General features: G+C 39.6%; 1 protein-coding gene across 1 annotated transcript in view; it reads left to right on the plus strand.

Annotated features, from left to right (window-relative positions):
- LOC122627301 (serine/threonine-protein kinase 17B-like) overlaps window positions 1–23082 on the plus strand; it is a 79953-nt gene that overhangs the window by 38212 nt on the left and 18659 nt on the right. Inside the window, exons 3-4 of the mRNA XM_043808367.1 lie at window positions 19822–20034; window positions 20561–20699. Coding sequence (XP_043664302.1) covers window positions 19822–20034; window positions 20561–20699 — 352 coding nt within the window. The remainder of the gene's footprint in view (window positions 1–19821; window positions 20035–20560; window positions 20700–23082) is intronic.

Raw genomic sequence — 23082 nt, forward strand, 5'->3', positions numbered from 1 at the left:
ATTCCTCGTTTGGCTCATTACTCCAAAGATGTTTGTTTTCAGAGAAAGAGAGAGAAAGAGAGAGAGAGAGACGTTCTTACAAACGTTCCAGCGCACTTGACCGTGCCGCGAATCGCGATTGCCCACCGACAACCGGTTTTCTTCCATGCGTTTGCACCTAAAATTCGTGTTGCTTTCCATATTAATCAACGCACTCGAGAGGATCGGTTTTAACGAGGCACCGTAATCGAACGCCCACTTTGCTTCGCTTCGAGCATCTTTGATATCGTCGTCTCGTTCTTCTTCCTTTCCGAAACTTCCTCTTTCTCTCGTTCCTGTGAACGAATAATAATACCTTTTCGTTATAATAAATAACCGAGCAAAAAAAGAGAAAGAGGAAAAGAGGGAAAAAGAGAGAAGAAACAGAAACAAAGAGAGAGAGAGAGAGAGAGTTAAAGGAAGGAAGAAAAGCGACGGTGCAGATCCGTAACGAAGCACGATTGAAGTAATTACAACAGGTTTTAGTTGGGTTCTCGCAATTTCACGCGGTTGCTCATCGGCGAAAGCCGACGACGACGACGACGACGACGAGACGATGCAAGTTTAAAGTTAGGAGGACGAATCGTAGGGAAGAGAAGTAATAGAGACATGGCAATAATTAGTCGGGTAAGAACGTCTGTGTTACGTCATATGACCGAGTTTCTAGTCTCGATGAATAACAGACGATCGACGTGTTGTCCCACGAAGATCTTAAACTTCATTCTAAGATTATTTATTGTAATATCGAATATCACAATGTATTAAAAAGATCTTCTTCACGGAGGATTTGAAAAATATTGTCAGAAGAAAGAAAAGAAGATGAAGACGAAGAAGAAAAAGAAGGACCGATGACTTAGCGAAAATAAATCATTTATTTCTTTCCGAAACGTTCTCACGCTCGAACTTACGTTCTATAAACATCCTATAGTGAAACGTTGGAAAACCAATCGAGGAGAATTTCTCGTGTCCGAAGACGATCTCGCATAGTCTTCTACTACAGTTCGTTCCACGTTTCGCGCCTTGCATTGGCGCGTCAACGTTTCTTTGTTTGCACGTCCGGCGCTTGCACCACGGTGAACGCGCTCCTCCTGTGCACTTTCGTTTTTCTTTCGGCCGTAAAAGAAGTAAGCGTCGAGTAAGTCGTCGATCGGTCACGCCGTTGTGAATCGCGATTAACAACGCTTTGAATGCCGCGTGGGCCATCGGTGACCCACGTCGGACTTTCTATTTAGAGGCCTTTGTGATTATTTTATGCGGAATAAAAATAATAATGATAAAAAAAAAAAAAAGATAAGAAAAATATGATCATGAAACGCTTTGTAATGTCTATCAGCTGATGCATAATTATCACGCATGTGTAATGCAATTTTCATACGGTGGATCATCGATGGAGGTCATCCAACGTAATGGATCATTTTCGATTCACGAGGGAACGTATTATACTTATTTATTATCTTCATCTTATCAATTTGCATCTTTTAATTTCACTTGTCGTATCCTATTCGTCATTCACTCAAGATATATTAATAACGTATAAAGCGTATTAAAAATGATAAAATGATCGGTCGTCAGCTGATATCAAAATCTGAAATAACGGTTCGTAATGTTGTTACGTACCGGAACATTCGTCGTGCATACTCTTGACGGTCCGTTGAACTTTTTCTAAAGGGTCATTTATTACTGTATTTATCCTCGAGAAATTCGTTGGATGACCGCTAAAGAAATAAAAAGGAAAAAATATTTGTTAATTAACAATAATGGCGATTGCTAACTTTTGCGTTTATGACCAATGTTACATTTATATTACTATGTTAAACCTATTTACCTTTCTCTTTCCATTAATTATTTTTTCGCTCTTATAAATATCATATAACTCGTGTTTTCTAAGAGGCTTTACACTTTACTATGATAGTTAATAACGTAGATTATTTATGGGACACGTGGCCTATACTTAAAAATAGTTCGGTATCCAAGATGTTAAGAATGTCTTCTCTCTTGAACAGCTTCTCGTTGGTTGTTCGTTCTTTCGATCTATCGAAAAGCAAAATTGCTCCGAACTTTCGATGAATATAATATTATAACAGAATAAAGAATTAAAAAAAAAAAGGAAAGAACAACGAAAATTATCGATCTATACGAGACACAAAATTTTGCTCTGTCCCCTTTTCGAAATTTTCGTTTTCGAAACGAACTTCTTTTCGCACATACATATCCGTCTCACGTAAAGAAGAAATAAATTCCCCGTCGGAGTTTCAAAGAAATCGGTACCACAGGCGTACACCGTCGCTTGGTGGCTCGCCAATGAGGTTAGTGGGATTTGAGATTTTCGATAGCTCGTCTTGCTCGTCGAGAAGGCTCTCATCGTGCGCACGCGTAAGCAAGCGCGTGCGCGCGAGCGCACTCACATCTATCACGATCCACGCTAAATCGTGAACGTGATTCCACAATAAGAGAAATTTCTTTCGATATCGAACTAGAAACGTATATAACCCTATAATAAATATAAAACACACGTATCTATGGAAATATTAATCCATGATAATTTGATTTGCTTAAGTGGAACGATATTTTTAATTCACGTATTTCAGTTTCTTTTATTTTAATTATATGCTAACTATATAAATTATGGAGCCCTTAAACTAGTACGAAGTACCGTAAAGATGTTTGCACACTTTGAAAAGATAACTCCGTTTAAGCGGAGCGTCGATAATTTCTTATCGAGCACGTACGTAGAAGGATTCGAGAGATCGCTTCGCGGCAGTAAGTGAAAGGTTACAAACAAGTTTTCTACCTCTTTCCTCCCCTCTCAACCCTCTTTCTCTCTCTCTCTCTCTCTCTCTCTCTTTTTCTCTCTTTATCTCTATCTATCTCTTTATCTATCTCTCTCTTTCTCTCTCTCGCTCTCTCTCTTTCTATCTCTCTATATCTCTGTCTCGTTTCTATTCTGTGTCATTGGTGTAATTTCAGTGGGTGTTTAATTTATGTTAGCCACAGGTTCGCCTCAACGTTAACGTATCCAAGGCCGTCGAAACGAAAGAATTCAAACTTTGCTGGGATTATTTTATTTTTTATTTTTCGTGCGCTCATGTTCATGATAAAACTTTTTACAACTCTTTATTCTAAATTGGTAAAAGTTTAAGACGATAATATGTGAAAAATATTATTATTATTATTACTAGGATTTTACGATGAATTTCTAAAGGAAAATGAGACTTGCACTTTTTGAACCTATTGCATTAGCCTCGCTCCGATCTTATTACATCGACATTCCAGAAGGTTTGTTTTCTTGAAAGGAAGCAGATGAGTCGATTTACTTGGAAACGTCGAGTCACGATCGATTATAAAACTATTGCAAGACTTTTTCCTGTGAACAATTTCTGAAGAGAAAAAGATCGCCGAAAATAGTCAAAAGTGTTGAGAAAGAAGGAACGAAAAAACGGCTGGGGGAAAAAAGAGAGAGAGAGAGAATTGCACTCATTCTTCTCTCTTTTTCTCTTTCTCTCTTTTTTTTCCGCGTCGCTTCCTTTCGGTCGCCCACGCGTCGCGAGTCACGCGCGTACGATTGCGCGTGGCGAGTGGCGCGTGACTCACTACTCGCACGGCGGACACTCGATTTGGTTTTCACGCGGGAGGGACAGAAGGCGCACCTTAATTTAACTCGACGACGCGTCTTCGTCTCCATCCTAGCTAATTATGATTCATCGACGGTGGCCAAGCCAATATATCGCTTACACGTATGAAAGATACGACATTTATGGAAATTTACGAACTACCGACACAGATAGGTATATATCAACAAAAACAACCGTTTTTGCAAAAAGTTAATCCAATTTCATGTGGACCGAATATGTGTATGAAATACATGACATTTGTAGAAATTCACGATAATCGTCATTTATACATACATATATATATATGTGTGTGTGTGTGTGAGTGTGTGCAAATATGTGCACAAGAGCAACATTAGATAGCGTGCGAAAGATTAAAATAATATTATAGTACTACTATTACTACTACTACTATTACTAAACTATTACAACGTTTGTTCGGCTCGAGGGACTATCTCACGCACGAGCAAAAGCCTTATCTATACGGAGAACGTTGGAGAACGGTCACGGGTTTCCTTTATTAATTCATTTTAATGGACTCAAGCGATAACCGGGTTACGACGGAGGCAGAAAGCAACGACACGAATTAATGCGCGCTCCATGAATGAGCGAAGCGTTAACGGTTCCTCTAACCACATTACGAAAGGCTATCTATTCTTCCTTTTCTTTTTTTCTCTTCTTTCTTTTTTTTTTAATTTATTTATTAGAAAACCGAGTAGAGATTGTGTCTCCTCGACGATTGGACATGCTCGATCGAGAGTATCAAGAAGATTTAGAGCATCGAGTATCATGATGTGATGATATTTGACGACTTCCTTGATGGGAGATTTCTTTCGATTCGTAAGAAGAGAGAGAAGGAGGAAAGCAAAAGAAAGAAAAATGGAAGAGAGAGAGAGAGAGAGAGAGAGAGAGAGAGAGAGAAAATAAGAGAGAAAACGTTTTTCTTCGATTTAAAATGGAGAATAATAAAAGGAGAGATCGTTACTTTGATTCCACTGTAAAATTCACCTGGCCTTACGGTCGTTCCCCTGAGAATCAGGATTTCAAAGGAGGAAGAAGAAGAAGAAGAAGAAGAGGAGGAGGAGGAGAAGGAGGAAGAGGAGAAAGAGGGTAATGGAGGGAGAGAAGCAGGGAGAAAGGGCCGATAAAGGTGCACTTATCGTTCTCGCGATTAATGCGGACCAGCCGGCGAGTTCCACCACGAAGGAACGCGATCACGGTCGTCGACTTCCAAATCTCGAGCAAGGAGAAAAACGGAGTAAAAAGCAAGTCGCGCGATAAAAGTGTGCACGATCGACTCTCGAGTGGAAAGAAGAGAGAAAGAAAAAGCCAAGGAGAGAGAGAGAGAGAGAGAGAGAGAGAGAGAGAGAGAGAGAGAGAGAGAGAGGAGAGGAGAGGAGAGGAGAGGAGAAGAGAGACGAAAGAGAACACCCTCGACGTCCTTCGGCGACCGCCACAGTTTGCTGACCCCCTTTGCAAAGAGCAAAAATCGATGATCGACCGAGAAGGACGAGAAAGGGCCAGAGTTGGAGTCAGAGGAGAAGAAGGAGAATGAGGATGAGCATGTGGATGAGGGTGAGGGTGAGGGTGAGGAGGTAGAAGAGAAGAAGGAGAAGAAGAAGAAGAAAAAGAAGGTTGGATCGGTCCTCTCCCTCTGCCGAAAACCGAGAGCACCGGAATGACAAGTAACCATGAAGGAAGCCAGTTCCTGGATTTAGTTTCCGAAGGCTATCGATTTTATTTATCGATTCGGCTTTCTGTAATGTCGCTTACGTGCTGAGAATGATCAAGTCGAGTTCACGCCGCGCGACTTGAACGCGGCGCCGTCCGAGCTAAAAATATATGCTGTCGTCGTCTCTTTTCGATCGACGATGCCCAGAAAAATGTGAACCAACCTCCCTCTCCTCCCTCTAAAGAAAAGAGGAATAAGAAAGATTATCGTTGACCCTCCGCGCGATCGTGATCTTTCATGCACCGGAATCGATTAAAATTATTTTCGTTCGTCGTTCGACAAAACATCAACCACACGAGATTAAGAAAGAAAGAAAGAGAGGGAGAGAGATGTACCGTATTTCTTTCTTCTTTTTCGAGCTGGACTGGAGCTTAATTAGCATCGAATAAAATATTAAGATTTAATCGAATCTCAGCGAATTCGTAAGTAAAAGAGACGAAGAAGAAGAAAAAGTGGATGAATCGATGAGGGAACAAAATCGAGAAGGATCCACCGATACAAAACGTATCGCGGCGCTGACAGGGTCTCCTCCCATTCCGTTTTATTCGTGTCTGTCAGCGCGTCGGATTTTGAGAAGAGTCGTATATATACTTGCTCGTCCACCGAACCGGCCATATTTCAACGATCGACAGGAGGAAGTCAAAGCTCGAGATAAACGATTGTTGGATTCGAACGGGCTCTTCTCTTCCCGTTCTTCTTCTTCTTCTTCTTCTTCTCCTTTTTCTTCTTTTTCTTTATCTCCCTTTTCCTTCTCCATCTTATCCTTCTTACCAACGAATGATTTTCGATGAGAATTTGAAGACGTCGTAAGAGTCGAACGTAAAAGGGAGAGAGAAGGAGAGAGAAAGAAGTAGTTTCGTCCGAGAGAACGAACGTCCGCTCCTTGACCTCGGTCTCATTTGGCTTGCAAATCTTCGTCTCGTCTAACCTCAGTTAAGAAAAGGAGATAGAGTACAGGCCGTGTTTCCAGAAGAGCGAAATATCGTTCGTAGAAACGGTCGCGAACGGTGAATGTCAGTGAGAACGACGTAGACTCACGATCGTTAGAAACCCACGACCATGGAGAGTCATCGAGTAATACGAATCGTGTCGTGTTGGAAAACGTTTTCACTAAGAATAAGAATCATCGTTCGATGAGAATCGAACGATCGTTCGTCGAATTCTCTTCTTATATCGAAATCTTCGATTATATCAAGGAAAAATTTTAATGTAAATCTGTTGTTCGAATTTGCTTCGACAGAATTTTTTCTTATCTTTATATTAATATTTTAATTAGTAATAATTTCATGAGTTTAGCGATTCTTCGGTGCTACTTTTTAATTACTATCTCTCTATCTCTCTTTCTCTATCATCTCTATTTATCTATATGTGTATAGATGACGTTTCACTCCACTTTCCTACTAATTTAATCGTACGATTGACCGAGAGTCGTTCACCCGGCCAACACCGTAGATAAACCGGCATCGAGAAAAGAAGGAAAACGAGAAGCTCGAGGAAACGAGAACGAGGGGCTCGTTTTGTAACCTGGGCGTTCTCTTAGAAGGTTAAATCTCGCTGTGTATAGATCTATATAGGTATATATCGCTTGTAGGAAAAGAACGAACGGGAAAGAAAAATATGAAAGAAAGAAAGAAAGAAAGAGAAAGAGATAGAGAAGGAAAAGAGATAGAGACCATTACCGCTACGAATCGCGGCCGTTCGCTTTCCGTTGATTTTGCCGTGCACACGTACTTACTTACTTACTTACGTACGATAAAGGCCGCGAGCTAAGCAACGAACTTACGAACGAATGAACGAATGAACGAACGGACGAACGAACGAGCGCGCGATTCGCGTGAAAGTTAAGTTATCCTCGATCGAGAAATAAAAATTCTTCTGTGAGAACGGCTCGCGTATGTACATCGTACCACGCGTATACGTGGTAGCTAATCGACGCTCGGCGAGCATAATCGAGTGAACTTTGACCTTTCCGGGCGATCTCTCGTTCAACGAGATTGAAGTGCCGTTAAAGTCTTTCGCTAAACCGTTTGAAAATGAATACGTTCTGCGAAATCGTTCGAAGATATTCGCAAGGTCGTACGATGCTAATCTCCTCGAAAGGATAAAGGTAACTTATTTAACTTACGAACGGTCGAGAAGGAATTGAAACGAACGCTCGTGGAAAGGAAATCGTCGATTTATGAAAATGAAAAATGATTCCGCTGTCACGTAGATGTACGTAAGTCTGTCCCCTCTCTAAAGTAGTCCGTTCTCTAAATCTTTTTCTTTTTTTTTTTTATTATTATTATTACTATTTTTTTTTCTTTCTTTCTTTTTTTGTTCTTCTTCGTCCTCCTCGTTTATAAGGATATGGAAAGTGGATGATGCGGTTAAAGAAGAGAAGGATCACGTCGCGCGAGATTCCGTTTCTGCACAAAAATGACGAAAGAGACAGAGAAAGAAAGAAAGAAAGAGAAAGACAGAGAGAAGTGCAGACGTGTGCGTCTCGTAGTTTCATTCCTACGTGAGATTCGCGAGGATATTCGGTGAAGGGAGGTCGAGGGGTCGGGGTCCACCTATAAAATTACCATTCCGCCACGATTCGAATTTTATTCGCTTATCTCTTTCTATGTGTTGTCGTCATCGTCGTCGTCATGGTACACGCGTAAGTATGAGTCTACGTGCGGATCGGCACGCACGGCAAAATCAAAAAGGCTCTCAGGACCAAGATCGTTGAGCATAACGACGAAAGTGAAGTACGCCCGGGCCGTTATTTTATACGAGAGCCATCGAGAGCCCGAGTTATGGATCATAAAAATGCAATCGTGTACGTGGCCGCGCACTCGCGCGCTCTGATGAGGGTTCTGCAAAAGAATTATATGCATATAGGCGAATATATAGATTTATAGATCTTTTATTTCTCTTTTCTTTTCTTTTTTTTTTTTTTTTCTTTCGCTTTATAACTACGAATTTGTATTCATAGTTATAAATTATTTCGCTTCATAGTCGTCATAATAGATGCAGTTTAAAAATTTAATCATCTTAACTAGTTCCTCGGTCATACGATAGAGATAGAAAGAAAAGGAGATAGAGAGAGAGAGAGGGAATATGTGTGTGTGTGTAAGAGAGAAAGAGAGAGAGAGGCTTTAAAGCACTGCAACGAATAGCAGCAGCAGCAGCAGCAGCAGCAGCAGCAGCAGCAGCAGCAGCAATAGCAGCGACTGGCTCGCGACACGATATCTGCTACACTTTTTTTTTCCGGTCCATCTTGGCAAGCCGCAAGTCGTATCGAGTGTTCTGCCTCTTGCGTAACTCGTATATGCGTCGAAGTCATGAGTCGAAGGCACAATGCGGCTAACGAGCGATAATCGAGGGAAGGAGTGACGAGGGAGGAGGTGGAGGTGGTAAGAGGGAATAGAAGAGGAAGGCGGAGGTATATCGCGACTCGATTTGCATCCCCCTATTTAATTCGATACGTACGTTCTCTTCTTTTCATTTAAAATTTCAAGACGGTCGTCGTTCTTAATCGATCGTCAAAATGATTGATCGATCCTATGAGGAACCGATCGATTACACTTTCAAAATCGATTTCAACGAAAGCGTATTTTCAATATCTCGAAGATAGATTAGAAAGGCTTAGCGAGTCTTGCATACATATATATATGCATATGTATATACATATATAAATACGTAGTAGCTGACTAACTCGCTTCGTTCGTTCAGGTCCTGCACGTATACGGCGTGCAACTATGAGAAGGTCACAAGGAGAAAGAAAGAGGGAGAAGAGGAAAAGTACTTCTTGTCCTCTTGATATGACACGTACGACCGTCTTTCGGACCTTTCACGTACGACTCGTATCATTGTCCGTCCTCTACCGGACATACTTATTTCCCCTTTCACGAATATTGTTGGATCGTTAAATCCTCTTTATCGTGATTTCACGTAATCCATCTTACTAATCTAAACATAAATTCAATCACATATTTCTATATATCTATGTATATACGTATATATATATATATCAACTTTACATTTTTCAAGCTCCATTAATAATAAGTTTCATGAAAATTCTACGAATGTCTGAGAACTAAAAGACAATCTTGCATTTCGACGTTAATTGAACTCGACGCAAGCGTCGTTTCTAATTCAACGACGAGAGTGCTACGTCGTAGTAGTTTGACTGACTTTATCTCATTAAACGTAGAGAGAAAGACAAAGAAAGAGAGAGAGAGAGAGAGAGAGAGAGAGAGAGAGAGAGAGAGAGAGACAGAGAGAGAGACAGAGACAGAGAGGAAAGAGAGATGGTAACGCGGAAATCCGAACGAGTCGCCATTAATTATGGCCCGGATCCCGTGGATAATTAAAGAAATTAGCGGATAAACGTCGAGGCGCGTCGAGTTGGATATTCCCTTCTTCCATTGGATTTCTCTCTCTCTCTCTCTCTCTCTCTCTCTCTCTCTCTATCTATCTATCTCTCTCTCTCTCTCTCTTTCTCTCTCGCTCTCGCTCTCGCTCTATCTCACCCTCTCTCGTACTTCCAATCCAGGCACTCGTCTCACCCTGTCCGGTCTCATCGGTGCCCTTCTCTCTCTGTATTTCTCTCTCTCTTTCTCTCTCTCGAATGCAAATCCATTGTGCAACGAGTGCAACGGCTGGCTACGTGTATCCATACAAACTATACAGTGAAATTCGTTCCAGTTGCGTTCTCGTTGCTCGTTAGTCGATTACACAACACAGAACGTCGGCGCAACGTTCTACCAGACGGCACGATTTTTCTCTCCGACCTATCCGTTTTCTTTTCGTTCGGTTTTATCGCCCAATTACGTATGTTCTCGCTTAACGAGACTTTTCTCTTAACGAGGTAGAACGAACAAAGAGAGAGCATTTCTTTTTTTTTTTTGTTTTGTTTTCTTTTTTTTCATCTCTCTCTTTCTCTCTCTCTGTCACGCGCGGGCAAGAGAGAGAGAGAGAGAGAGAGAAAGAGAAAGAGAGAAGAGAAGAGAAGAGAGTCGTGTCCATTCACGACAGCCCAGCCATGTTCCTTTTCAAATTGTTAGATATTATCTGGAATTGTCTGGCGCGTGCGAGTAAACGCGATGACCGAAGGAAACACGACGTGCCTACGATGTCGTCGGGCGAGGATGTCGATGACCCTTGAACGTCGCTACCTTTGCGAGAAGAAGTAAAAAGAGAGAAAGAAGAAGAAGAAGAAGAAGAAGTAAAAGGAGAAGAACATGAAGAAAAATAAGACACCGAGGAGGAGGAGGAGAAAGAAGGAGAAGAACATGAAGAAAAATAAGACACCGAGAAAAAGGAGGAAGAAGAAGAAGGAGAAGAAGAAGAAGAAGAAGAAGAGGGAATACGAAAGGATGGGGAAAAAACGAACGAGTCTCTCTCTCTCTCTCTTTTTCTCTTCTCCAAAGAAAGAAGGAGGAGGACGAAGAGAAGAAGAAGAAGAAGAAGAAGATGAGCATGAGGATGAGGACGAGGATCCATCATGGAGCACAGTGTCCGCTTTCGAGCTCGGAAGCGAGGCGAGCTCACGAGGGGTCGTCGGACCGACTGGTGTGTTTAGTAGTTAAGAAGCTAATGGATGCCTTAAAGGACGACGGGTACATCGTGTTGCACGACGTTGGACGCTGGTCCCGGTGTTAGGACCGATTTCCTGGTGTGCCTCTCTCCTTTTCCTGCAACGAACATAGATAGCCCTCTGTTGCTTCTCGTAACCCTCCGTTTGACCTTGGGTCATTGATCTTCTACCGCCCTTCTACGTACAACGCACGCTCTTAATAGGACCGTGCCAAGTAGTTTCAAGTACGTTTCGTGCTTCTCTGCGAAAGAAAAGAAAAGAGATAGATAGATAGAGGAGAGAGAGAAAGAGAGAGAGAGAGAGAGAGAGATTCTAGTCGTGGCCTCCTAGGTGACGTGGGAAAGAGTGGATATTCGAACGTGAAAGCCTCTTCTCTCGCAAAGAAGAGATCGAGACAAGACTCTTCCTCCTCTATAAAAAGAAAAAAAAATTTAGCTGCCGAACGATTTTCGATAATATAAACCCAATACCACTTATGCCTACAGAACTTGTTAGATTTATGCGCACGAAGGCTATTATAAATTGTAATGTTCGAGATGCCTGCCTTCCTCCCGATTGGGACGAACAGATATACGCGGCACTTTCGCCGACGTAGGACGGTGGAAAGTGTCGATCCTCGAGACATCGAGGAATGCTGATCTCGTTATGGAATAGTCGTGTCGTCTTTATCGCTGGACTTACTCGCGGATTGCCGTTTGCTTCGAGTTTGGCCGTTCCTGTTTTAAACCTACCGGGTATCGTTCTTGTTCGCGCATCGAGCTCACCGATTCATGATGATGATGAGATCCTTTCGTAGTCACGGAATATCGCACTCGCGTCGAATGATTAATCGGTGACGCGAAAAGAAGTTCGAGGAGAAACGAAGAGGAAAAAGAAAAAGGAAAAAGGGGAAAAGAAAAAGGAGAGGAGGAAGAAGAGTCAAAGAGATGGCGACAAAGAGATAACGTTGCTCGATACCTTCTTCTGTATGTTATTTTCCGTGTTCTTTCTTTGCTACACCTGTATGTATGTGTGTGTGTGTGTGTATATATATATATATATATATATATATCTTTCTTCCCCTTTTTCTTATTGTTATACGCGTGTGCAATGGTAAGGGATACACGAACAAGCGGCTATAACTCGAGGAAAGACGCTTTAATATGCGCTCGAGAAGTCATACGCACTCGGACCCCGCGTGCACGAGAGACGCCGCGGTGAAAGTGTATACTTTCTACAGCATCCGAGCGACTACCGCGTTAAGCCTCGCTTAGAACCTTTTCCCGTCTCGAAATCGGATTTTTTACCTGTCGAGGAATGCGTTCGTCCCTCTCCTGTTTCTCTCTTTCTCTCTCTTTCTTTGTCTACCTACGTTTTTCTCATAATTGACTTTTTGTTTTCCTTTTCTTTGAAAGATAAAAGCGAATGGAATTTGCAAAAGGGAAAAAATAAGGACAGGACCGTAAGAAAATTGAATGTTGTTCAAGGTACCAGGAAGAAAATACGAAATTAAATTAATAAGTGATATTATTGTACGAGACGTTCGAGATCACATGCATTGAAAATTTCTCGTGTAAAAATATGAGGGAACAGGGAAGGTAATTGATACTCAGCTAAAGTAGAGTCGTGACTGCAGTTTTAAAGACTCAAAGGCTCCGGAAAAGAAGGCAACTTACAAATAATAAGCGCCTGTAGGTACTCTCGCTGCCGGCTTCTCGAGAAGAAGGGGTCGATGAGACTCGTGAAAGTATTTGTTGCTTCGCTAAATATTAAAGCGTAGACATTCGCGGACAGTAAGGCAGTGGAACGACGAAAGCGGCAGCCGGTCAAGGCCCCTCTTTTTATTTCGCGAGAAAGAATTTGTCAAGATATTAGAATATAAAAATTCTATATCGATCATAGATTCTATACCGATCGTAGATTATATTCTTAAGTGAATAATAAATGAATTGGTCAGGACGTAAAGGAGATAATCCTTTCGAATGATATTATTTATCGACGTTAAAGTAAAAGAATGAAGTTTCGTGTAGAAACGATGATGCGAAAAATTGTACAACTTCGACATGGATCATCGATCGAGAAATCAAGGCGGTGAAACGATCTACTTATATCTCCCTCTTTCTCTCTCTCTCTCCCTTCCCCTCCCTTTTCATTCGAATCCAAAGCGTTAATAAAAATATTCCTTGGTAGCAACGATCCCCGTGCACATTTCTTTGTGCTTCGGAGAGCTCGTAAAAGTCCTTAAGTGCTACGACTCTCTTCTTTAGATTCTCTAGGCTTCTCCGGTGACTCGTGACGTAGAGATGATACCAAAGAGCAGCGGTGAACAAAGAAGCGAAACTTCGATGGACCACCGATCTCTCTTTCTTCTTCCGACGTCTTCCAACTAAACTCTTCCACGCGTAAAATCGGTCTGTCTACCCGGACTTTAATCCTTCAAAAATACTTTTCTACTTTCTTTTCTACTTTCGTTTCCTCTTTGTCGGGTAACGAGAGAATATAAGGGGTAACGATTTTCTTACGGAGAACGATCAAGAAATAGGAGAAAAGAAAATGCAAGAAATTTAATTCATTTTCTTTCTTTCTTATTCCAACGTAAGGGATAATAAGGAAAGAAACGAAAGGTTCCCGATTAAAATATCAGTCACGCGATATCTTTAAATATGTGATTCACATTTAAAAAAAAAAAAAGAAATAAAAGAAAGAAAAAATAAAATACAATAAAAAAAAAAAAAGCGAAGAAGAACGAAAGGAAAAAAAAGTCTCTCCTCATTCGCTATTCAAGACGTGCCTTTCCAAGGATCCAAACTTTCGATAAGAGCTTACTCGGGAAAGATACATATATCGCGAAGTAAATGTTCCGCGAATTGTACTCCATTGGAATATGAAACCAAATCATGATGATTCACGTCTGTGTCTGGTGTATATGCATGTACGTACATACATACGTATTATATATATCTCTACGACATATTATATGGAAGAACATTGCGAAACGTTAATCAGTCCTTAGAATTCTATGACATTCGAATGAGATTTTCTTCGCGGGAGGCATGGAATTCGAAGAGCAATATCTCGATAATAATTATCGACGAAGAACAGGATTGGTTGCAAGGACGAGAAGTCATAGTCCAAGTAAAGAAGCCGCCGATGTTTTGTCGCGTGCTGCCTCCTCATCTTCTTCTTTGCGTTCATAAACGCTCTCCTCTCTCTTCTTAGCTTCTGCCGAGACCGATCGTGGACGAAGAAGATGAGAGGGCGTATCCGGTGTTTCAAGGCTACTGGAACGTGAAAGACGCCGATAGGATCCGCGCGTTGCTCGTTAAAAGACGCGCGTGTGCACCATTGCGGCTGCAATTTCCCTTCGAAAGGATCGCAGGAAGCGACGCTTCAACGAATTAAGGACTTTACGGATTGGCGCTCGCGATAGTTGCTTATTACGTTCCAGCAGATCGATAATGCTACAAAAAATATATTTATTGTTCCTACAGTCAGGTGCTTTCAATAGTTATATATATATTATATATATATATATATACATACCTACGTATATACTTGTGGACGATATCTTTTATAATATATAGTTTTTCCAAACAAAGATAGACAATTTCCTGTCGTACTTTTTATAATGAATTTTATTATCGTTATCATTAATCTTATAAGTGCTTTTAAAAGCTTTTTATTTTCTTCTTTTTTTTCCTTTTTCTTTTTTCTTTATTTTTTCTTTTTTTTTTTTTTGTCTTTTTCTCTTTTTCAAACGCAAGTGCTGAAGAATTGATTGCCATTTACTTTTTTTATATTAAACTTCTCTATCGTTATCGATTGGTAATTTTGATTTTGTAGGAAGCCAAATCTTGTTGTTGTTATAAATATTATAAATCCTTGATATTTCCTCGCTTGTTCGTTAATCATCGAACGGACAAAGTTTTTTAAAATCGTCCGCCAAAACAAAAAAAAGAAAAGAGAAAACAACTTTCCGACAGACGGGTGTAACTTTTTTTCCCCTCGTGGAAAAATGCAGCTCGCCAGATTTCACGCATAAATTTGAGGAGTAATTAATTCCAGAAGTAAGGAGGAACTGTTGGATCGTTATCGCCACAGCCGTTGCCAGGAATTTCTTCTACGTTCATCGATAAAACGAGAGCCCTTCCTGCGGACATTGTCCGCAGGTGCTGTGCACTGCTAATAGCTTTTAAAGTTGCGTTATTGCAAAGGGTTAAAAAAGTAGGTACGTTGACGAGAACGGAAAACATACTGTGAAAAAGATTTTGATGGTGGAACGATGGTAAACGAATCGTTTTATTCCGTAACATCAAAACGTTATAGAAATTTTTTTATTGCGATACAAATCCTTGTCAAAATGTTAAACTTCCTTTGTAAGGTTTATATTCTATTTTTTTTTCTTTGTTCTTTTTTCTTTCTTTTTTTACAATTAGTTTCTCTCTCTCTCTCTCTCTCTCTCTCTCTCTCTCTCTCTCTCTCTCTCTCTCTCTCTCTCTCTCTCTCTCTCTCTCTCTCTCTCTCTCTCTCTCTCTCTCTCTCTCTCTCTATAATTACAAAATACATAGCTAAAACATCACGTGACACACACACACATTTATTATAAAGAAGAGAGGAATAAGAAGAAGATCGATTACACGCTTATCTCAGTGAGAAAGATACCGATCGATCTTTTCTTCTTCGTCTGGCAAAATGCGGAAGATCAAAGGCGTAAAACTCGTCCGAGCATGCCGCTAAATCCACAAAAGACGCGATCAGAGTTAGAAACGCAAAATACGCGACGTAAAAGCCTCCGTTGTATGATACGTCCTCTTCACATTATGCATATATGCTATACTATATATATATATATATATATATATATATATATATATATGTATATATATAATGTACGTACATACACACGTACATACACGCGAATAAGAGAGCCTCTTACGTTGCGATTTTCGAGCGCAATCAGCCGCGAGATGTGCGATCTCTCTGATCTAGCCGCGCTCCGTCACATCTTCAAGTTACGAGAGAGCAAAAGAGAGAAAGAGAGAGAAAGAAATATAAAGAGAGCGAGTGAGAACGCACGAGGATTCAACGAAGAACAAACACAGAACATGGAGCGTGGGAGTTCGACCCAAGCAACCTAGGGAAATCGAGATCACGCGCATAGCAAAAGCGAGACACCATGTAGATCCGTGCGATCTCTACGTGTGTTATTTCGCGTACCAAAGCTTCACCCTGTTCCAACTTCCTTCATCTCTTTTTTGTCTGTCTGTCTGTCTGTCTTTCTCTTTCTCTTTCTCTTTCTCTTTCTCTTTTTCTTGTTAAACAATTACTTGTTCGTTTCCTTATTATCTGTATATCAACGTTTAAACATAAATCGATTTTACATAATTATTTGTATATACATATTTCTGTTTACAATACATATCTACTATACTTTTTTTTTTTTTTTTTTTTTTAATGATATTATCAAACTCAAATTCATTTGTCTCTTTGCTTTTCGAATCGAGAAGAAAAGTTCTGCCGACTATCGTTTCTTGCTGTATTATTATTTCCTGAGCACAAACAATAGAGAAAACTTTCTTTATGAAACCTCCTGGGATAATTCATTTATGGATGGTACATTTTCATCTCTTTGATTCGATGACGACGAGGAGGAGGTTGATGGGTGGGTTGGAAGGAGGGAAAGGACGAGAGAGGGGACACTAAGTAAAAGACAATGTTTTGCGAAGAAAGAGAAAACTGTTCAAAGATAATTCGTCGTAAACGAGCCGAGCAACATATATTTCGAGTGTTATCTGTGTCGGTGTATCGAAAGAAAGGAAGTTGGCGGCCCGCCGTGAGCATCGAGCGTGACGGAAAGATAAAAGAATCGCAAAAGAGGGAGAAAGAAAGAGAGAGAGAGAGAGAGAGAGAGAGAGTGTTGTGAGAGAAAGAGAGAAGGAGAAAGAGAAAGAGAGACGAGCCTTGCGATCGATTTTCGAGACTTCACAAAAGCTTGGTCCTCGTCTTTTACGTTGTTTCTTTTTTATTCTCTTTCTTGAAATAGAACATCACTAAAGCGATCACACACACATACACAACATATACAGATAGGTATTAGATAGGGCGAACCGTGTAACAGCCTGCAATTAGAACGTAGATAACGAGTCGATTCGATAAAGACTACCCACGATCGTTCATATTCGCGTTCGCCAACCTACATACCTAGACGAACAGTGACTTTCAGCGTTATCTACTTTTATCAACTTTTATATTATATATTGGTTCTGATACATGCACGTACATACATATTCCTGCAGATGTTAAATCACTCGACACGATTATTCTGTTATATTTTCGATTGTCTAGGGATATTGTTAAATACTTTGATTGTCGAGTCACTTTCACGATTTCACAAATCGATATCTAACATCGTGCTTTCTTTTCTTTTTCTTCAGAATAATAGATATTTTTTATTTGTTGCGAATTATAGGAATATATAGAATGTCGTAATATTTGTGCGTGGGTATTTTCGTGTTGTTTCTTTTCTTTTCTTTCTTTCTTTTTTTTTTTTTATAATAAATAAAGAATTTTCAGTTTTTGTATCAAATCTGACACATCGAATCTTACTAAATTAAAAAGAAATTTGAGGAGCAAAGAAAAATGAAATGTTTGATCGTTGAACTTCAGAACTTTTCTTAATAGAAAAATTTTCATTCGTTAAAGGATTTATTATGGGTGGTGAAATAATGATGGAACTTCGTCGATCGTGCCAAAGTATCTCAACGAAAAGAAAAAGTATGGAGAAGCGTGTGGCCGGTCGATGAACCGGCTTAGAATTTCTCCCTCTCTCTCTCTCTCTCTCTCTCTCTTTCTCTCTCCTTTTTCCGATTTGCGGTTCACTCTATAAGACGCCGCGACGACGTTCGCGAGCCCACGTGGACAATGGACCTCTAATGACGCTTACTTTGACACGGTGTGTTAAAAGAGACGCGCGCTCAGTGTCATTTGTTACGTCTCTGTCCCTTTCAAGAACGACACTTGGACAATGTCTTCATTTTTCATTTGGCACCTAATACGATCGTTTGTTGTTTGCTCGAGGAAATGTACTTACAAGATCTTCGATTATTTATCATTGATCGGGCTTTTATGTATAAGCCAAGCCACTTTACCTAAGGCTTTTCAATGTGAAAACCGATACTATGACTTTTGATATATTATATTTCTTTTTTGTTTCATTTTTATATATATATATATTATTTTATTTATATCAACGATATATATATGTATCGTCCTTTCTCACTCACTTTCGATCATTTCCAAAGAAAGTCGATAATTCTAAAATTTGAAGATGAAATTTAATCGGTAGTAACGTGACAACGATACAATGATTTCACTGCGAATTTGTGTTAAAAAGAGATAACTTCTTTCTCAAACGTAGGATATCAATAATCTGTAAAAAAAGGAAAAGGAAGAGAATCTTTTTTCACGTCCGTCACCGTTTGATACACGAAACGAGAATAGAGAGGAAAATAATTATTTGGTAATTCGATCGAAAGAGATAGAAATTTATAGATACGTTAGACAAAAGTAGGAGTTCAGTGACATCGACTCGTATTACGAGTTTATTGCATGGCGACCGGTGCGCAGCGTTAGAATCGTAGAAGGTTTCACCAGCGGCGTAAAATCCTAGAAACTGGGTTTTGTCGGATTACGTTTTCCGTCCTGTTCACGCCACTTTGTTTTTATCACGAGAAGAGAATCTCGAGAAAAGAGAATGAGTCGAGAAAACGGAATACCGTCCGTTTCAATTAGCTGCTTACCACCTTCGCAAACGTAAGCTATACATACATATTTATTCATATACGTATGAATCGTTGTTATATGTATATATATGTATATATAACAAACGCGTACACTTGGCTTACTTCCTTGTACTATACGAGCTTTTATGTAATACGGTGAGCTGGTGCTTTCACCGATGCTCGAATTTAGGCGCGAGAATCGAATTGAACGAGAGCAGTACAGAGAGCCCCCCGGTGCATTGGCCGAGTCGAGTTCTCGCTTTCTAGAAGATTGTGTTTAGATCATCGGATTGCAAGGGAAGTCTCTGTTTGAAAGGAGAAGCCAACCTCGAGATTCACGGTTCATCGACTTCAAGAATGTCGTATTCGATATCACGATGTTCGAATTGAAATCGTTGGAATGTCGTTCCTCTGTAAACTTACATTAGTATACGCATGTGTGTGTGTGTGTGTACGTGTAGGTATACATTTATGTGCGTATATGTTATATATACAGGCTTGTCGCGTATACCAACATCAGAGTTTCTTTGTTGACATCTCCGTTAGACTAGTCTCGTTCGATAAACAAACGATGTTAGTCTACACGAAGATATGAGATGGTACGGACGGTGACTCTCTTAAATGTTTACACGTATCTTATATATTACTCCGACGATCGATAATTTTTACATTACATCTGTACTCGATTACGAGACTTTCTTACACAATTTCTCTCTTTTTCTCCCTTTCCCTCTCTCCCTCCTCTAGACACATCCAAACGATAATTCCTTAATCTCTCGTAATTCGATCGAGGAAAGGAAGAATTACGAAGGAAGATTAACAACGCGATGGCGGACGCGTTGTGTTAATACCTAACTTGGAAACTTTTATACAACTTAAAGATTACTACATAGGATCGGTTGCAATTAAGAAAAGCATTAAAGAACCGTATTCCTTTTTAATTCACGGGTGAAAGCAAACGAATGGTTTAATCGAACTTCCTTCTCTTACGCTGTAATATTCTTCCCACTCCATTATGAATGAGATAATAAATAATAAAAAGAAAAAAGAAAAATAAACGAACGAGGACTTCATTTCTAAAGGTTGATTTTCTTTATTTATCTTTTTTTTTTCTTTCTTTCTTTTCTCCTTCAGGGGCAAATACGCAACGGTGAGAAGATGCCGAGAGAGATCGAGCGGAAGGCAGTGGGCTGCAAAGTTTCTAAGGAAGAGACGACGAGCTCAGGAATTGAGGGCGGAGGCACTTCACGAGGTCGCGGTGCTGGATGCCGCTGCTCACTGTTCTCGCCTCGTTTCCCTCCACCAGGTCTTCGAGACCAATACCGAGATGGTTCTCGTCTTGGAACTGTAAGTTTCTTCCTAGTATCTGTGCACATATATACTGGACTCGCTCTAACTGTACTTCTCTATGAAGCGTCATGCGGTTATTTCTTTTCTCTTTCTCTCTGTCTTTCTTTCTGTCTTTCTATCTGTCTTTCTCTTTTATAATACATACATTATAGACTGACGCGTACGCGTTTTATATTATTAGATTGTGCAAGCATTATTTCTAACGCAATCATAGTGGATATATTAAGCGTTACGTAACGAACGTTACCAATTTATGATACCTTTGTGTAATGGTGTAATATGAATATTTCGTATTATTAGCTTTCTAAACAGTACTTGCATTCGTATGATTCTATCGTTCTTTTTTTTTTTTCTTTTTTTCGTTCTAATCGATCGACTCTCGTATATATATATATATATATATATATATATATATATATATATCGATTATTTTCTTAAAGTTCGTGTTATATATGCCTCGTTGTTACATCGGTCGAGGTAAAACCTGGATTGATCGCTTTATTTTCTACTGTTCCGCTCATAGTGCACCTGGTGGCGAATTGCAAATGATATTGGATAGAGACGAAGTCCCAGAAGAACGGCAGGTTGCGAGATTGTTGAAGCAGATTTTAGACGGTATCGCCTTCCTGCATTCTCTCAACGTAGCACACTTGGACATAAAGGTAAGTGTATTTCAAATACATACATACAAAACGTATACATATACATATATGAAAATCGTTCGAATTCCAGCATATCGAATTGCGATAATAATGTTTGTTTAAAAGACAAGTGCGTCGTTCTGTTTATATTTACATTAATCGTTATGTTGCGCAAACGTTTTCAATGATAACACCAAGGATTCTTTGAAGGCCATTTCCAAATTATATATATATATATATACACATATATATATATATATAAACACGTATATCTTTATTATTATACATACATACATACATACATATATATATATATAATAATAATAATGAAGAGTGAAATGAAATATATAAAATAAAAAATACATAGCGATAGCAGAGAAGATAGGCGATAGAAAGGGGATAAAAATTCTTCGGCTTTATCTCGAACGTTGACTAGCGAGGGAGGGGATATAAGATTTAGCGCACCTCGTTCCTCGACCTTATCTCTATCTTAGCATTCTGTTAAAAATAAACATGGAACGACGATAACGTGGAAGGCAACGACGACGATTTTCTTCTTCTTTTTCTTTTTTTTTTTCTTCTTCTTTTCTCTTCTCCTTTTTCTTTTTCTTACGGTTGGTACAAATAAAACGTGTTATCTCTCGATATATTCCGTAGAGTCGGCGAATAAAGGTTGCGAGAAAACAAAGCTCGCGGAAAGTTGGCGAACGAACGCGAGAGAAGATGCCTTAGGTAAATCAAATCGCGACAATATCATGTGCCTTGAATCTTGAAAAGGAAAATGGAAATAGAAAAAGGAAGGAAATTTTTTGGCACGAAATATAAATTGCTACGGTATTTCCTAAGAATCTTAGCGTGTGTTCGATCTACTACCTGTTCCGCATGTTGGACTCTGATGCGAACGACCTACATAAATCGTTATGTAAACACCAGTCTTCTTTGCCAAAAAATCAATTCGCGCGATGCATGCTATAATTCTACCGGCTGTGCTCATTCGACGATTATATAAGAACCCTCCCACATACACATACGATGAGAATCTTAAGGGATATGCTTAATCGTTTCAATGTTCTCTTATTATAAATTTTCTCGGAAATTAATTTCAATTTACATAGTTTTTTTTTTTAGCGTTAAAATATGTATCTATATAGTACCTATGCTATGTGTATATAGTATATATATATACACACATATATACACTATATATATATATAGGTACTACGACTATCTTGCTCAAGAGTTTTAAAAGATAATCTTGGAAGATCGACGTAGGGGACGTTTAAAAAATCTATATTTCCTCTTTGCGAACAAGAAAGTCTCTTATAAGAGATAGTGCGAACACGTGCCAACGATGGAAGTGAGATGGGATGGGATGGGATGGGATGGGTAAGGAGGAAAGGGGAAGGGGTGGTGAGAGAAGAATTAGTAAATTCACAGACTTCTCATCGGCAAAGAAATTCTCAACGAGATACACGTCTCTATGGGGTGTTTCTTGGAAGAAAATATTTTTGTAACCGACGTCGAGGGAGTCTACCGTCTCGGAACGATTCTTCACGAAAATAAAGTCCCTATCTTTCTTTTTACGCGTACGCGTGTGGCTGCCATTAACTGCTGATTTTTTAATTGATAAAATTCATTGGAATTCTCTATTTGCTTTATCCGTCTCTTTCAGCGTCTCTTTCAGCAAAAAAAAAAAATTAATAAATAAGTAAATAAAAAATAAAAAAAGAAAAAGAAGGACTAATGAGAAAAGAGGTAGGCGAGGAGTAGTATTTTCTATTTTTAGAAAACGGCCGACTCTCACCGGGTTATTTTGACTGGAAGTCTACTATCATTTATCATCATTGATCCGTGGCCTTGTCGGTGAAATTCCCGCTTGAACGAGTCGGCAATTATACGCTCGCAAACGTGAACTCGACGATAAAAACTTTCGACGGGTGTGTAAAATCGAGCCGCGTGCCGTCCTATCTCTAATGAAAGAAATGGAAAAGAGGAAGAAAAATAAAAGAGAAAAGTAAAGAAAATCGATCGAATTGATAGGTGGTTGTCGCCGTTTGAACGATTAGTTCGATTATTCGAATCGAGGAGCGACGATATGTGAAAGTCCTTCTTGTCGATGATAAAAAAAGTTTCGTCTTTTAATTTCTAATATTTGAAACGAATAAAAAGGAGAATGTCACTTTCGAAGGTGGCTCGTGCGTGTCAAAGAAAAACCCTGAAGGAAATATCTCGTATTTGGAAAGAAGATAGACAAGGTATTAAAAAGAAAGAGACAGAAAGAGAGAGGGAGGGAGAGAAAGACGATCCGTGATTGAAAATTTGCATAAAGTTAGCGAATCGTTCGTGTAGGTATAAGCTCATACGTATATGTATGTACGTGTTTATCGATTATCGGAGTGATCGA

Source organism: Vespula pensylvanica, chromosome 1, assembly GCF_014466175.1.
Source record: "Vespula pensylvanica isolate Volc-1 chromosome 1, ASM1446617v1, whole genome shotgun sequence".
NCBI lineage: Eukaryota > Metazoa > Arthropoda > Insecta > Hymenoptera > Vespidae > Vespula > Vespula pensylvanica.